This window comes from Salmo salar, chromosome 22 (genome assembly GCF_965601325.2).
Source record: "Salmo salar chromosome 22, fSalSal1, whole genome shotgun sequence".
Taxonomy (NCBI): Eukaryota; Metazoa; Chordata; class Actinopteri; order Salmoniformes; family Salmonidae; genus Salmo; species Salmo salar.
The window spans coordinates 60882501-60899012 of NC_138312.1; the positions used below are offsets into that span (position 1 = coordinate 60882501).

The 16512-nt window shown below is 44.1% G+C and overlaps 1 protein-coding gene across 8 annotated transcripts in view; it reads right to left on the reverse strand.

Annotated features, from left to right (window-relative positions):
- Positions 1-16512, reverse strand: part of atp2b2 (ATPase plasma membrane Ca2+ transporting 2) — a 193599-nt gene that overhangs the window by 109526 nt on the left and 67561 nt on the right. For all 8 annotated transcript variants that reach the window (XM_082967729.1, XM_045705371.2, XM_045705369.2 and 5 more), the window contains exons 4-5: positions 1745-2002; positions 596-721 (exon numbers count right to left, since the gene is read on the reverse strand). In XM_082967729.1, the coding sequence (XP_082823855.1) occupies positions 596-721; positions 1745-2002 (384 nt within the window). The remainder of the gene's footprint in view (positions 1-595; positions 722-1744; positions 2003-16512) is intronic.

Genomic DNA, 16512 nt, shown 5'->3' on the forward strand with positions numbered 1-16512 from the left:
TAGTACAGTATGTGAATACATCATAGTCGTAGTACAGTATGTGTATACATCGTAGTACAGTATGTATATACATCGTAGTACAGTATGTGTACACATCGTAGTACAGTATGTGTATACATTGTAGTACAGTATGTGTATACATCGTAGTACAGTATGTGTATACATCGTAGTACAGTATGTGTATACATCGTAGTACAGTATGTGAATACATCGTAGTACAGTATGTGTATACATCGTAGTACAGTATGTGTACACATCGTAGTACAGTATGTGTATACATCGTAGTACAGTATGTGTATACATCATAGTACAGTATGTGTATACATCGTAGTACAGTATGTGTATACATCGTAGTACAGTATGTGTATACATCGTAGTACAGTATGTGTATAGATTGTAGTACAGTATGTGTATACATCGTAGTACAGTATGTGAATACATCGTAGTACAGTATGTGTATACATCGTAGTACAGTATGTGTATACATCGTAGTACAGTGTTCTCAGTAGGTATCAAACTCACGACCAGGCATTGCTAGCTCTCCACTCTGAGCCACACAGGACGTCTGTAACATCACAATAAATGACTGACTGACCAGACAGCAGCATCGGGTCTCTGTCGGCTGCTTTCTTGACGTGATCAGACTCTCCTGTTAGTGAACTCTCATCTATCTTCAGGTCGTTCCCCTGTATCAATACTCCATCCGCTGGAAGCAGGTCACCTAAAACACAACAGAACAAAAAAAATATACTATTTTAATAAAACAACAGAACAAAACAATATACTATTTGAATAAAACAACAGAACAAAAATATACAATTTTAATAAAACAACAGAACATATACTCTTTTATAACACAGTCACCTTCACACAGAACAGAAAACAGATACTGTTTAATAACACCGCAGTCATAAAATGCATTTAATAAAGAATAACAAAACAGAAAACAGTTCAGAGACTCAGAAACAGATGAGTAGCATCCAGACAGGAGGACATATATTTATTTAATAACACTACAGCTATAAACTCCATAAATAACATTGCAAAAAGAAAAGTCTACAGCTGAGAGATTCAGATCACGGTAAGTAGCATCCTGTCTGATTCCCAGCCATGTGTCTTTGTGATAATATATATCATACTGTATATGATCAACATCCTGTCTGATTCCCAGCCATGTGTCTTTGTGATAATATATATCATACTGTATATGATCAACATCCTGTCTGATTCCCAGCCATGTGTCTTTGAGGCAAGTTAGCATTCAACGTGAAAATCTCTCTCTTCTACTAAACTTAACAGGACGGTAGATCTCCAGGAAGAGGGTTGGACTGAAAACCTACAGGACAGTAGATCTCCAGGAAGAGGGTTGGACTGAAAACCTACAGGACAGTAGATCTCCAGGAAGAGGGTTGGACTGAAAACCTACAGGACAGTAGATCTCCAGGAAGAGGGTTGGACTGTAAACCTACAGGACGGTAGATCTCCAGGAAGAGGGTTGGACTGAAAACCTACAGGACAGTAGATCTCCAGGAAGAGGGTTGGACTGAAAACCTACAGGACAGTAGATCTCCAGGAAGAGGGTTGGACTGTAAACCTACAGGACGGTAGATCTCCAGGAAGAGGGTTGGACTGAAAACCTACAGGACAGTAGATCTCCAGGAAGAGGGTTGGACTGAAAACCTACAGGACAGTAGATCTCCAGGAAGAGGGTTGGGCAGCCCTGCTCTATGGCATCCATACGTACCATACTTGATTTGTGCGATGTCCCCGACCACGATTCCAGCAACAGGGAGCTGGATGACCTGAGCACCTCTGACCACCTGGAATTTCTGCTCCTGCTCGATGCGGTTCTGCAGCCCTCTGAACTGCTTCTCCTTGCTCCAGTCGTTGAAGGCCGTCACCAGCACCACACACACTACAGACAGCAAGATGGCTGCTCCCTCTATCCAGCCGGCCTCGGCCTCACCCTCGTCCTCCGCACCTGCCGCCGCTGTCCCACAGGCTGAGAGAGAGAGAGAGAGAGAGAGAGAGAAGAGAGAGAGAGAGAGAGAGAGAGAGAGAGAGAGAGAGAGAGAGAGAGAGAGAGAGAGAGAGAGAGAGAGAGAGGTTAGATGCACACACACACATTTCAAAACCACTATTCAATGCTTTGTATCTAACATTTTCCTTTGGATGAAAAAAAATACCTTGACAGGTCTTTATTCCGATTCTTATTACCTTTTGATCTACTGTGATAGACTGGATGAATAAACTTGCATCATGTACACATGTGCACACACATACACACAAATTATTTATATATTCACTAGATGACAGAAAGTTTTGACAGCCTGTTTTGAAACTACTGCACCTCCATCTTGGCACTCCTCCACCGTTGTAAAACATATTTTAGAAGGTGTAGAAACACATTTATTTATGCCTACATTTGTTGTTGCCATGTTGATTCTATTACAGACACCTTATTACAGTATGTGAGCTGAACATACCACTTATGAAATGAACAAATATTTAAAAAAAGATATTCCTTAAAGTATAATTTGAGAAAGTACTAATGTAACTGTCACCCATTACAACAACAAAATACTTAAATACATGTAATATTAATTGAAATACTGTGGAGTACTGATTCTTCTGGAAAGTGCCAATATGGCCGACCGGTGGCTACAAAGCCTCTCACTGGCCAATACATAGAATTCCTAGTTCCAACAGTACAGTAATATCTAATGTTTGTGTTTCTAGCTCCAACAGTACAGTCATATCTAATGTTTGTGTTTCTAGCTCCAACAGTACAGTAATACCTAATGCTTGTGTTTCTAGCTCCATCAGTACAGTAATATCTAATGCTTGTGTTTCTAGCTCCCAGTCAGTAATACCTAATGCTTGTGTTTCTAGCTCCAACAGTACAGTAATATATAATGCTTGTGTTTCTAGCTCCAACAGTACAGTAATACCTAATGCTTGTGTTTCTAGCTCCATCAGTACAGTAATATCTAATGCTTGTGTTTCTAGCTCCAACAGTACAGTAATTCCTAATGCTTGTGTTTCTAGCTCCAACAGTACAGTAATATCTAATGCTTGTGTTTCTAGCTCCAACAGTACAGTAATACCTAATGCTTGTGTTTCTAGCTCCAACAGTACAGTAATACCTAATGCTTGTGTTTCTAGCTCCATCAGTACAGTAATACCTAATGCTTGTGTTTCTAGCTCCAACAGTACAGTAATACCTAATGCTTGTGTTTCTAGCTCCAACAGTACAGTAATACATAATGCTTGTGTTTCTAGCTCCAACAGTACAGTAATACCTAATGCTTGTGTTTCTAGCTCCAACAGTACAGTAATATCTAATGCTTGTGTTTCTAGCTCCAACAGTACAGTAATACCTAATGCTTGTGTTTCTACAGTAGCTCCAACAGTTCAGTAATACCTAATGCTTGTGTTTCTACAGTAGCTCCAACAGTACAGTAATATCTAATGCTTGTGTTTCTAGCTCCAACAGTACAGTAATACCTAATGTTTGTGTTTCTAGCTCCAACAGTACAGTAATACCTAATGCTTGTGTTTCTAGCTCCAACAGTACAGTAATACCTAATGCTTGTGTTTCTAGCTCCAACAGTACAGTAATATATAATGCTTGTGTTTCTAGCTCCAACAGTACAGTAATACCTAATGCTTGTGTTTCTAGCTCCAACAGTACAGTAATATATAATGCTTGTGTTTCTAGCTCCAACAGTACAGTAATACCTAATGCTTGTGTTTCTAGCTCCAACAGTAATATCTAATGCTTGTGTTTCTACAGTAGCTCCAACAGTTCAGTAATACCTAATGATTGTGTTTCTAGCTCCAACAGTACAGTAATATCTAATGCTTGTGTTTCTAGCTCCAACAGTACAGTAATATATAATGCTTGTGTTTCTAGCTCCATCAGTAATACCTAATGCTTGTGTTTCTAGCTCCAACAGTAATATCTAATGCTTGTGTTTCTACAGTAGCTCCAACAGTACAGTAATATCTAATGCTTGTGTTTCTAGCTCCAACAGTAATATCTAATGCTTGTGTTTCTACAGTAGCTCCAACAGTTCAGTAATACCTAATGATTGTGTTTCTAGCTCCAACAGTACAGTAATATCTAATGCTTGTGTTTCTAGCTCCAACAGTACAGTAATACCTAATGCTTGTGTTTCTAGCTCCATCAGTAATACCTAATGCTTGTGTTTCTAGCTCCAACAGTACAGTAATATATAATGCTTGTGTTTCTAGCTCCAACAGTACAGTAATACCTAATGCTTGTGTTTCTAGCTCCATCAGTACAGTAATATCTAATGCTTGTGTTTCTAGCTCCATCAGTAATACCTAATGCTTGTGTTTCTAGCTCCAACAGTACAGTAATATATAATGCTTGTGTTTCTAGTTCCAACAGTACAGTAATATCTAATGCTTGTGTTTCTAGCTCCATCAGTACAGTAATACATAATGCTTGTGTTTCTAGCTCCAACAGTACAGTAATACCTAATGCTTGTGTTTCTAGCTCCAACAGTGCAGTAATATCTAATGCTTGTGTTTCTAGCTCCAACAGTACAGTAATATCTAATGCTTGTGTTTCTAGCTCCAACAGTAATACCTAATGCTTGTGTTTCTAGCTCCAACAGTACAGTAATATCTAACGCTTGTGTTTCTAGCTCCAACAGTACAGTAATATCTCTGCAGATCCACTCAAGCTCTGTCAGGTTGAATGGAGAGTGTTGCTGCACAGCTATTTTCAAGTCTCTCCAGAGATGTTCGATCAGGTTCAAGTCCGTGCTCTGGCTGGGCCATCGAAGGACATTTAGAGACTTGTCCCAAAGCCAATCCCGCACTGCCTTGGCTGTGTGCTTAGGGTCATTGCCCTGTTTGAACGTGAACCTTAGACCCAGTCTGAGGTCCTGAGCGATCTGGAGCAGGTTTTCATCAATGATCTCTCTGTACTTGTCACGTCCTGACCAGCAGATGGAGCTGTTGTAGTAGTTTTGGGGTCAGGACGTGGCAGTCTTGTGTGTGTGATTGTTCTGTGTTGGTCTTGTGACTCCTGATCAGGAACAGCTGGGGATCGTTGTTCCTGATTGGGAGTCATATATGTAGGAGTATGTTTGTCACTTGGTTTGGTGGGTAGTTGTTTTTGCACTGCATTGGTGAGCCTGCAAAACTGTTTAGTGTTGTGGTTATCATTTATTGTTTTGTCAAGTGGATGCTTTACTCTTTTTTTGTTAATTAAAATATGAGTATCCACAACTCCTCTGCATTTTGGTCTTCCCTGCAACACAACGAAGGATTTTGTGACAGAACTACCCACCACCAAAGGACCAAGCAGCGGAGAAGAGGACAGAGGCAAGTGAGGGAGGAATGTTGGAAGCAGCGCGCTTGGGAGGTGCTGGATTCCTGGTCGCTGGAGGTGTTGACGGAGAGGATTGACTGGACATGGGAGCAGTTGCGGGTCCACTGTGACAACCTGCCTGGGAGGCAGGTAGAACCCGAGAGGCAGCCCCAATAATTTTTTAGGGGGGGGCACAAGGGCTATTTGGCGGGGCGAGATTACAGCCCCAGGCCAGCTCCCCGTACCCTTGTAGGGCAGACTGGACAGGTCCCGTGCTTTGGGGTTGGGGCTGTGGTGAGGCCTGGGATTTTCAGGCCGGTAGGCAAGGTACCAGCGCCCCGCATGTGCCAGGGCGAAGTAGGCATCGAGCCGGAAGGGGTGATGCCAACCCTGCGCTCAAGACCGCCAGTGCGCCCTTTCGGTCCGGTGTTTCCCGCTAGACGCACTAGCATGGAGGTGCGTGTCTCCAGGCTGGCACATCCAGTACCAGCCCCACGCATCAGGAGTCTAGTGCGTCAGCCCAGCCTCGCCACTCAACAGTCGCCAGAGCTGACCGCCAGTCAACAGTCGCCGGAGCTGCCCGCCAGTCAACAGTCGCCGGAGCTGCCCGCCAGTCAACAGTCGCCGGAGCTGCCCGCCAGTCAACAGTCGCCGGAGCTGCCCGCCAGTCAACAGTCGCCGGAGCTGCCCGCCAGTCAACAGTCGCCGGAGCTGCCCGCCAGTCAACAGTCGTCTGAGCTGCCCGCCAGTCAACAGTCGTCTGAGCTGCCCGCCAGTCAACAGTCGTCGGAGCTGCCCGCCAGTCAACAGTCGCCGGAGTGGCCAGACTGCGCTGAACTGCCGGAGTGGCCAGACTGCGCTGAACTGCCGGAGTGGCCAGACTGCGCTGAACTGCCGGAGTGGCCAGACTGCGCTGAACTGCCGGAGTGGCCAGACTGCGCTGAACTGCCGGAGTGGCCAGACTGTCCTCCGGCCCAGCCCGAGTGGCCCTCCTGTCCTCCGGGCCAGCCCGAGGGGCCCTCCTGTCCTCCGGGCCAGCCCGAGGGGCCCTCCTGTCCTCCGGGCCAGCCCGAGGGGCCCTCCTGTCCTCCGGCCCAGCCCGAGTGGCCCTCCTGTCCTCCGGCCCAGCCCGAGTGGCCCTCCTGTCCTCCGGGCCAGCCCGAGGGGCCCTCCTGTCCTCCGGGCCAGCCCGAGGGGCCCTCCTGTCCTCCGGGCCAGCCCGAGGGGCCCTCCTGTCCTCCGGCCCAGCCCGAGTGGCCCTCCTGTCCTCCGGCCCAGCCCGAGTGGCCCTCCTGTCCTCCGGGCCAGCCCGAGGGGCCCTCCTGTCCTCCGGGCCAGCCCGAGGGGCCCTCCTGTCCTCCGGCCCAGCCCGAGGGGTCCGTCTGCCTGGCGCAGCTATCGGCGCCACCGAAGTGGGCGACGCCGAGGGTGGAGCAAGGTCCACGTCCTGCACCTGAGCCACCTCCAGGATAGGTGGGTTGGGGAGGGAGGGTGTAGCACATTTTGGTCTTCCCTGCAACACAACGAAGGATTTTGTGACAGTACTTTGCTCCGTTAATCTTTCACTCGATCCTGACTAGTCTCTCAGTGCCTGCCACTGAAAAACATCCCCACAGAACGATGCTGCCACCACCATGCTTCACTGTAGAGATGGTGCCAGGTTTCCTCCAGAGGTGACGCTTGTCATTCAGCCCAAAGAGTTCAATCTTGGTTTCATCAGACCAGAGAATCTTGTTCTTCATGGTCTGAGAGTCTTTAGGTGCCTTTTGGCAAACTCCAAGCATGCTGTCATGTGCCTTTTACTGAGGAGTGGCTTCTGTCTGGCCACTCTACCATAAAGATCTGATTGGTGGAGTGCTGCTGAGATGGTTGTCCTTCTGAAAGGTTCTCCCATCTCCACAGAGGAACTCTAGAGCTCTGTCAGTGTGACCATCGGGTTCTTGGTCACCTCCCCGACCAAGGCCATTCTGCCCTGATTGCTCAGTTTGGCCGGACGGCCAGCTCTAGGAAGAGTCTTGGTGGTTCCAAACTTCTTCCATTTAAGAATGATGGAGGCCACTGTGTTCTTGGGGACCTTCAATGCTGCAGAAATGGTTTGGTACCCTTCCCCAGATCTGTGCCTCGACACAATCCTGTCTCAGAGCTCTACGGACAATTCTTTCAACCTCATGGCTTGGTTTTTGCTCTGACATGTACTGTCAACTGTGGGACCTTATATAGACAGGTGTGTGCCTTTCCAAATCATGTCCAATGAATTTAATTTACCACAGGTGGACTCCAATCAAGTTGTAGAAACATCTCAGGGATGATCAATGGAAACAGGATGCACCTGAGCTCAATTTCATGTTTCAGAGCAAAGGCTCTGAATACTTATACCACAATGATGATCCTATGATGGTGCCACATGGAAAGTCACTGGTAAATTGCATGGCTGTGTGCTCGATTTAAACACCTGTCAGGGACAAATCCACTAATTTGAAGGGGTGTCCACATACTTTTGTATATATAGTATATAACGCTCATTCTGTTGATATATGGCCCTGCCACATCCAGGAAGGCAGACATTTCATTCTGTTGATCTATGGCCCTGCCACATCCAGGGAGGCAGACATTTCATTCTGTTGATCTATGGCCCTGCCACATCCAGGGAGGCAGACATTTCATTCTGTTGGTATATGGCCCTGCCACATCCAGGGAGGCAGACATTTCATTCTGTTGGTATATGGCCCTGCCACATCCAGGGAGGCAGACATTTCATTCTGTTGGTATATGGCCCTGCCACATCCAGGGAGGCAGACATTTCATTCTGTTGGTATATGGCCCTGCCACATCCAGGGAGGCAGACATTTCATTCTGTTGGTATATGGCCCTGCTACGTCCAGGGAGGCAGACATTTCATTCTGGTGATATATGGCCCTGCCACGTCCAGGGAGAAAGACATTTCATTTTACATCTACATTTTAGTCATTTAGCAGACGCTCTTATCCAGAGCGACTTACAGTAATGAATACATACATTTCAAACATTTCATTTTCATTTTCATTTCATTTCATCATTCTGTTGATCTATGGCCCTGCCACATCCAGGGAGGCAGACATTTCATTCTGTTGATATTTGTATATATTATGGATCCCCATTAGTTCCTGCCAAGTCAGCGGCTACTCTTCCTGGGGTTTATTATGGATCCCCATTAGTTCCTGCCAAGGCAGCAGCTACTCTTCCGGGGGTTTATTATGGATCCCCATTAGTTCCTGTCAAGGCAGCAGCTACTCTTCCTGGGGTTTATTATGGATCCCCATTAGTTCCTGCCAAGGCAGTAGCTACTCAATTTGTAAGTCGCTCTGGATAAGAGCGTCTGCTAAATGACTTAAATGTAAATGTAAATGTACTCTTCCTGGGGTCCAGCAAAATTAAGGCATTTATACAACTTAAAAAACATTACAATACATCCATAACAAATTTCACAACACACTAAGTGTGTGAATCTGATGAAAGAAATAAAAGCTGAAATAAATCATTCTCTCTACTATTATTCTGACATTTCACATTCTTAAAATAAAGTGGTGATCCTAACTGACCTATAAAACAGGGACTTTTTACTCTGATTAAATGTCAGGAATTGTGATAAACTGAGTTTAGATGTATTTGGCTAAGGTGTATGTAAACATCTGACTTCAACTGTATATACTTTATGATTTATACCTACCTAAAAGAGATTAATTCCTTTGTTTTTAGTGTACCTTAGTTTATGGCTCCCCCTCTTGCCCAGTGGAGACTGCTGAGGGGTTGACTGCTCATAATAATGGCCCGGAATGGAGTACATGGAATGGTAACAAACACATCGTTTTCAAGTGTTTGATACCATTCCATTTACGCCATTCCAGACATTATTATGAGCTGTTTTCCCCTCAGAAGCCTCCACTGCTCTTGTCCATTCATTGTACTGTGGCAAGTGTGCAAGTGTTTTGGATAAAGGCAGGAAGTCGGGCCTTCGGTGGGAGGACTCCTAGCTAGATTCGGGAGAGTCGGTGTAGTCTTTTGGCACACAGATCATATTATGTCATTTTTATTTCCAGTTATCCATTCTTTAACACTCCCGCCTGGCCTTTCAGCCTATCAGTACCCGCTAGAGAATATTTCTCCTTTAGCATATGCAATCAGAATGCATACCAACCTGCAAGGTGCAGCAAACATAAGCACTAACTGTTGTTAAATAGTGCATAAACTCTTATAAAGAATGAATTGCATGAAGAAATATTATTGGAAATATATTCATTGTCGTGTCTTTGGCTATGCCGGATTAAGTGATATGACATGCTAACTTATAAAATGATTTCTCTGTAATTAATATTACCTGATTAAGCTAATCATGTAAATGTAATTAACTAGAAAGTCGGGGCACCACGGAAGAACGTTTATAGAGCTGTTATCTTCCGAATAAACTCTTAAAATACTTTGTAATATTTTACATCGATAGCAGTCAACATTAACCCTTGTCTTATTTTCAGTCTCATAATGAAAGTTGTAAATTCTTGGCTATCTTCACGAACCCTGGCTAACAAGTTGAATCAGCAATACAAAATTGGGTTTAATTATTTATTTACTAAATACCTAACTAATCACACAGAATTACAAATACACAGAATACAAATGATGTCATACAGAAAACGTCCCGGTAGACGGAACAGATATGACGGCTGGTTACACAAAGGAAAGGGGGTTGGGCTTGAATGAAAGAGCGGGAAGATTTAGAAACAAAGAAACAGCAGCTATGCTATCGTAAATACATTATCCTATGCATTCTAAATTACCGCCCATTTGGAAAAGGAAAATGCAATAAATATTTACTCTGAGCTGCGCTTCGGTAGATTGGTCGTAGATGCTGGCCGGGTTGGCCAACAGATCTTCCTGTACTCGGAAGAATGTCTCTGGTGGTAAATTGGATACGTGGTGGTATCTTCGTCCGTCTCTTAGACTGGATCCGTCGTCCGTCCTTTCCTAGCCCACGTAAGCAGCGACCGCTGCTAACTCAACGGCTAGGAAGTAGCACTTCTGTAGTGAATAAGCTCAAAGTTTATACCAGTTCATACCAGAGCTCACGCCGAGGTTGGCTTAGTTCTGTTCTTGACATGTGTGTCCTTCTAACGTAGAGGCTGCAGACCTCCCGTACTGGAACAACCTGGTTATCTTTTCGTCAAAGGATTATATAGTGGAGAGGGGGAGGGAGGTGTTTCATCGTTTATAACCCCTGTCTCTTCACAGGGTTGGGTTACTGATCGAGCAGGGCACTTTCCTTATGAAAACCCAAATCTCTCATTCGGAAGCTAAAATTACATTTCATCTCCTAACAAACATTTTCAATATCAAACATTTCAATTGCATAACAATTCCATGTGACTCTGATAACTAGAGGGTGTATACTTTCTCAGATACAGTTTATGTCGTCCTGTCATCAGTCATAATGTCTCAGATGACAACCGAACTGACATACATACTCATTACGTTCCCAAGCATATTTCCAACTGGTTTTATTAACAAAATATGTGGTACCTTTCCCCATTTGTTTGATGTTCCCAGACTCTCTATATTTAACACAGGCTATTCAGGTCCTTCAGTAGATTCAGAGAGGGGAAGAGAGAAAGGTATTTATGGGGGGGGGGTCATAAACTTTACCCACAGGCCAACGTCATGACATCATGTAAAAAAAAATAATAATAACAACAATAGTTATTTGTTTAGATAGTCAAGGATATGTTCTGTATAATTCTATAAAAGTCCTAGAAATAAATCTAGGCCTACAATCTATTTTCATTTCCCTTACAATAAAAACATTACAACTTTATTTATAGATTCGATTAGTAATAGAGTTATAGTAACTCTAAAAACAGTCATTTGTTGATTGTGGGTAAAGTGGTTTCTTGCATCAAACAACACAACAGTATTTTCAGTCACCTCCTTGTCTGAAGGACAAGTGGGTAACAGGTTAATGTCAGTGTAACCGGTGTGAAATGGCTAGCTAGTTAGGCAGGGTGCGCGCTAGTAGCGTTTCAATCGGTGACGTCACTCGCTCTGAGACCTTGAAGTAGTTGTTCCCCTTGCTCTGCAAGGGCCGTGGCTTTTGTGGAGCGATGGGTAACGATGCTTCGAGGGTGGCTGTCGTCGATGTGTGCAGAGGGTCCCTGGTTCGTGCCCAGGTAGGGGCGAGGAGAGGGACAGAAGCTATACTGTTACATCACGCCCTGCATGTTTTTTTGTTGTTGAAAGTCTCATGAAATGTAGGCCTACATGGAATACCATACATTGGCTGCTACTGTAGGCTGAATGATAGAACAGCTATTTCCATGTTAAAATGTTATAGGATGCATTTTCTCCATTGTTTTTATGGTAGACCACTCTGGTAGGCCTACATATGATCAAATTGTCACGCCCTGATCTGTTTCACCTGTCTTTGTGATTGTCTCCACCCACCTCCAGGTGTCACCTGTTTTCCCCATTAGTCCCTGGTGTATTTATCCCTGTGTTTCCTGTCTCTCTGTGCCAGTTCGTCTTGTTTTGCCAACCAGTGTTTTTCCTAGCTCCTATTTTTCCCCAGTCTCTATTTTTTCCTAGCCCTCCTGGTTTTGACCCTTGCCTGTCCTGACGCCGAATCCGCCTGCCTGACCACTCTGTCTGTCCTGACCTCGAGCCTGCCTATCGCATGGTGCTGTGGACTCGGACCTGTTCACTGAACCCCTGCCTGTCCTGACCTCGAGCCTGCCTATCCCCTGGTACTGTTTGGACTCTGACCTGGTTTATGAACTCTCGCCTGTCCCCGACCTGCCTTTTGCCTGCCCCTTTTGTTATAATAAATATCAAAGCTCAACCATCTGCCTCCTGTGTCTGCATTTGGGTCTACTTGGTCACTGTTAAAACTGTAACTTAAAGCAGGTACCAGCCTCAGTGTTCACAGTAAACGCTCGCTGGAAGTTGCACAAAATTTTCAGCAGAGAAAATGTACAGTTTAAACAGCGTTTCTAGTTTAAAGGATGTAAGAGGAGTAGAAAGAAAAAGACAACAACAACTACAAAGAAGAACAACAAAGATTTAAAGTCGGGACTTTTGCTTCACCTAATAAGTCAAGACGAATAACGGTAGTGTGTTGCTTCGCGAAGCAAACTAACGAACAAAGCCCCAAAACAAGGCCAAATCAGGTAATTCAGCCTCCTCTTTAAACAAACACTTTCATGTCTTTTAAAATGCAGCGGTGGGATTTGATATGCTAATCAAACTTAGGTCTTTTATTCTCTGAATCAAACTAAAGTCAACCTCATATTTTATTCTCTGATGCTTTTGAGGCTTTTGAGGATGATGGTTTCAGGTTGCACACACACACACACACACACACACACACACACACACACACACACACACACACACACACACACACACACACACACAATCGTACATGCACACTCCAGCCATAGGTTTCATACTGTATACTCCTCAGTCCTCTCCACATCGTGTCAGAGACAGACTGGCCATAGGAAAACTCTAGCAAATGTATTTTATTTTTATTTCACCTTTATTTAACCAGGTAGGCCTTTTGAGAACAAGTTCTGATTACAATGGGGCCTTTAGCTCATAGGGCTTTTCTAAATTGGATTATTTTGGGGGGTAAAATTACCATTATATTGCTAATAATGGGGGGTTAAGAGAAATATTGGCCTGTGTTGGGACCTCAATACATTTTTTTTCTCGCCTTTTTCGCCAATTTCTGGTCCCAGATCTGTTTGTACTGTCTTGCCAACTCCTATGATCATTGTCATACCTGTAGGAGATAGGACAAGAATGCACAAACAGATCTGGGACCAGGCTAGGTTCTCTCTCTGGGATTTGTATTGATTTCTCAGCCCTCAATGACTTCGATTATCTAGCGTTGGGGCTGCAGACTGGGGTGGCTGCACTATGTGACTGCAATCTGCAGACTGGGGTGGCTGCAGTATGTGACTGCAATCTGCAGACTGCGGTGGCTGTTTGTCACCAAAGCCCCATATACTACCCACTACTGCGACCTGTATGCTCTCGTTGGCTTGCCCTCGCTTCATACTCGTCGCCAAACCCACTGGCTCCAGGTCATCTACAAGTCTCTGCTAGGCAAAGCCCCACCTTATCTCAGCTCACTGGTCACCATAGCAGCACCCACCCGTGGCACGCGCTCCAGCAGGCATATCTCACCGGTCACCCCCATAGCCAATTTTTCCTTTGGCCGCCTCTCCTTCCAGTTCTCTGCTGCCAATGACTGGAACGAACTGCAAAAATCACTGAAGCTGGAGACTCATATCTCCCTCACTAGCTTTAAGCACCAGCTGTCAGAGCAGCTCACAGATCACTGCACCTGTACATAGCCCATCTGTAAACAGCCCATCCAATCTACCTACCTCATCCCCAAACTGTATTTATTTATTTATCTTGCTCCTTTGCACCCCAGTATCTCTACTTGCACATTCATCTTCTGCACATCTACCATTCCAGTGTTTAATTCCTTTATTGTAATTACTTCGCCACCATAACCTATTTATTGCCTTACCTCTCTTATACTACCTCATTTGCACATGCTGTATATAGATTTTTCTACTGTATTATTGATTGTATGTTTGTTTATTCCATGTGTAACTCTGTGTTGTTGTATGTGTCGAACTGCTTTGCTTTATCTTGGCCAGGTCGCAGTTCCAAATGAGAACTTGTTCTCAATTAGCCTACCTGGTTAAATAAAGGTGAAATAAATAAATAAAAAATGTGACTGCAATCTGAAGACTGGGGTGGCTGCAGTATGTGACTGCAATCTGCAGACTCGGATGGCTGCAGTATGGAATCAGTAATTGACCAATCTGAACGCCTGTGATGTCTGAGCACAGACATGATGCATCTTCCTTCACAGACAGACAGACACTGACCCGAAAACCATAGACAACGTCAGTGTTATGTGTCAAGACAAACAACAAGACAACACGCGAGGACAGACCAGACAGCCAATATGGGCCCTGCTTCATTCTTTCACCACAGCCCCCAACCTGGGGGGGACTCTCCCCAGCAAACACTGAACGTTCCTACAACGTAAGGTACCGTTGCAGTAATATTCTGGGTCTGAACATTTATTTCACTACTGTTTTCAGACTAGACTATATATACAGTGGGGCAAAAAAGTATTTAGTCAGCCACCAATTGTGCAAGTTCTCCCACTTAAAAAGATGAGAGAGGCCTGTAATTTTCATCATAGGTACACGTCAACTATGACAGACAAAATGAGGAAAAAAAATCCAGAAAATCACATTGGAGGATTTTTAATGAATTTATTTGCAAATGATGGTGGAAAATAAGTATTTGGTCACCTACAAACAAGCAAGATTTCTGGCTCTCACAGACCTGTAACTTCTTCTTTAAGTGGCTCCTCTGTCCTCCACTCATTACCTGTATTAATGACACCTGTTTGAACTTGTTATCAGTATAAAAGACACCTGTCTACAGCCTCAAACAGTCACACTCCAAACTCCACTATGGCCAAGACCAAAGAGCTGTCAAAGTACACCAGAAACAAAATTGTAGACCTGCACCAGGCTGGGAAGACTGAATCTGCAATAGTTAAGCAGCTTGGTTTGAAGAAATCAACTGTGGGAGCAATTATTAGGAAATGGAAGATATACAAGACCACTGATATCTCCCTCGATCTGGGGCTCCATGCAAGATCTCACCCCGTGGGGTCAAAATGATCACAAGAACAGTGAGCAAAAATCCCAGAACCACACGGGGGGACCTAGTGAATGACCTGCAGAGAGCTGGGACCAAAGTAACAAAGCCTACCATCAGTAACACACTACGCCGCCAGGGACTCAAATCCTGCAGTGCCAGACGTGTCCCCCTGCTTAAGCCAGTACATGTCCAGGCCCGTCTGAAGTTTGCTAGAGGGCATTTGGATGATCCAGAAGAGGATTGGGAGAATGTCATATGGTCAGATGAAACCAAAATATAACTTTTTGGTAAAAACTCAACTCGTTGTGTTTGGAGGACAAAGAATGCTGAGTTGCATCCAAAGAACACCATACCTACTGTGAAGCATGGGGGTGGAAACATCATGCTTTGGGGCTGTTTTTCTGCAAAGGGACCAGGACGACTGATCCGTGTAAAGGAAAGAATGAATGGGGCCATGTATCGTGAGATATAGAGTGAAAACCTCCTTCCATCAGCAAGGGCATTGAAGATGAAACGTGGCTGGGTCTTTCAGCATGACAATGATCCCAAACACACCGCCCGGGCAACGAAGGAGGGGCTTCGTAAGAAGCATTTCAAGGTCCTGGAGTGGCCTAGCCAGTCTCCAGATCTCAACCCCATAGAAAATCTTTGGAGGGAGTTGAAAGTCCATGTTGCCCAGCGACAGCCCCAAAACATCACTGCTCTAGAGGAGATCTGCATGGAGGAATGGGCCAAAATACCAGCAACAGTGTGTGAAAACCTTGTGAAGGCTTACAGAAAACGTTTGACCTGTGTCATTGCCAACAAAGGGTATATAACAAAGTATTGAGAAACTTTTGTTATTGAGCAAATACTTATTTTCCACCATAATTTGCAAATAAATTCATTAAAAATCCTACAATGTGATTTTCTGGAATTTTTTTTCTCATTTTGTCTGTCATAGTTGACGTGATGAAAATTACAGGCCTCTCTCATCTTTTTAAGTGGGAGAACTTGCACAATTGGTGGCTGACTAAATACTTTTTTGCCCCACTGTATATATATATATATATATATATATATATATATATATATATATATATATATATATATATATATATATATATATATATATATATTGCTATCCCATGTTCAGGTGTGTATATTGTATGTCGATGCTTTATCAGCTTACTGTTATAACCTTGTCTCCATTTTTACTGTAGATGTTATGTTTTACAAGACTAAAATATGACACTATTATAAGCGATCTGAACCTGGCAGACCTCGGCTACTTAAAGTTAATACAACAATTCAGTCCAACGTTTTTGTATATGTGAGATGTAAAGCCCAACCTTCTGACAGACCTATTGGATCTGGGCCCTGGTCAAATGGTACCCTATTCCCTATGGGCCCTGGTCAAATGGTAGCCTATTCCCTATGAGCCCTGGTCAAATGGTACC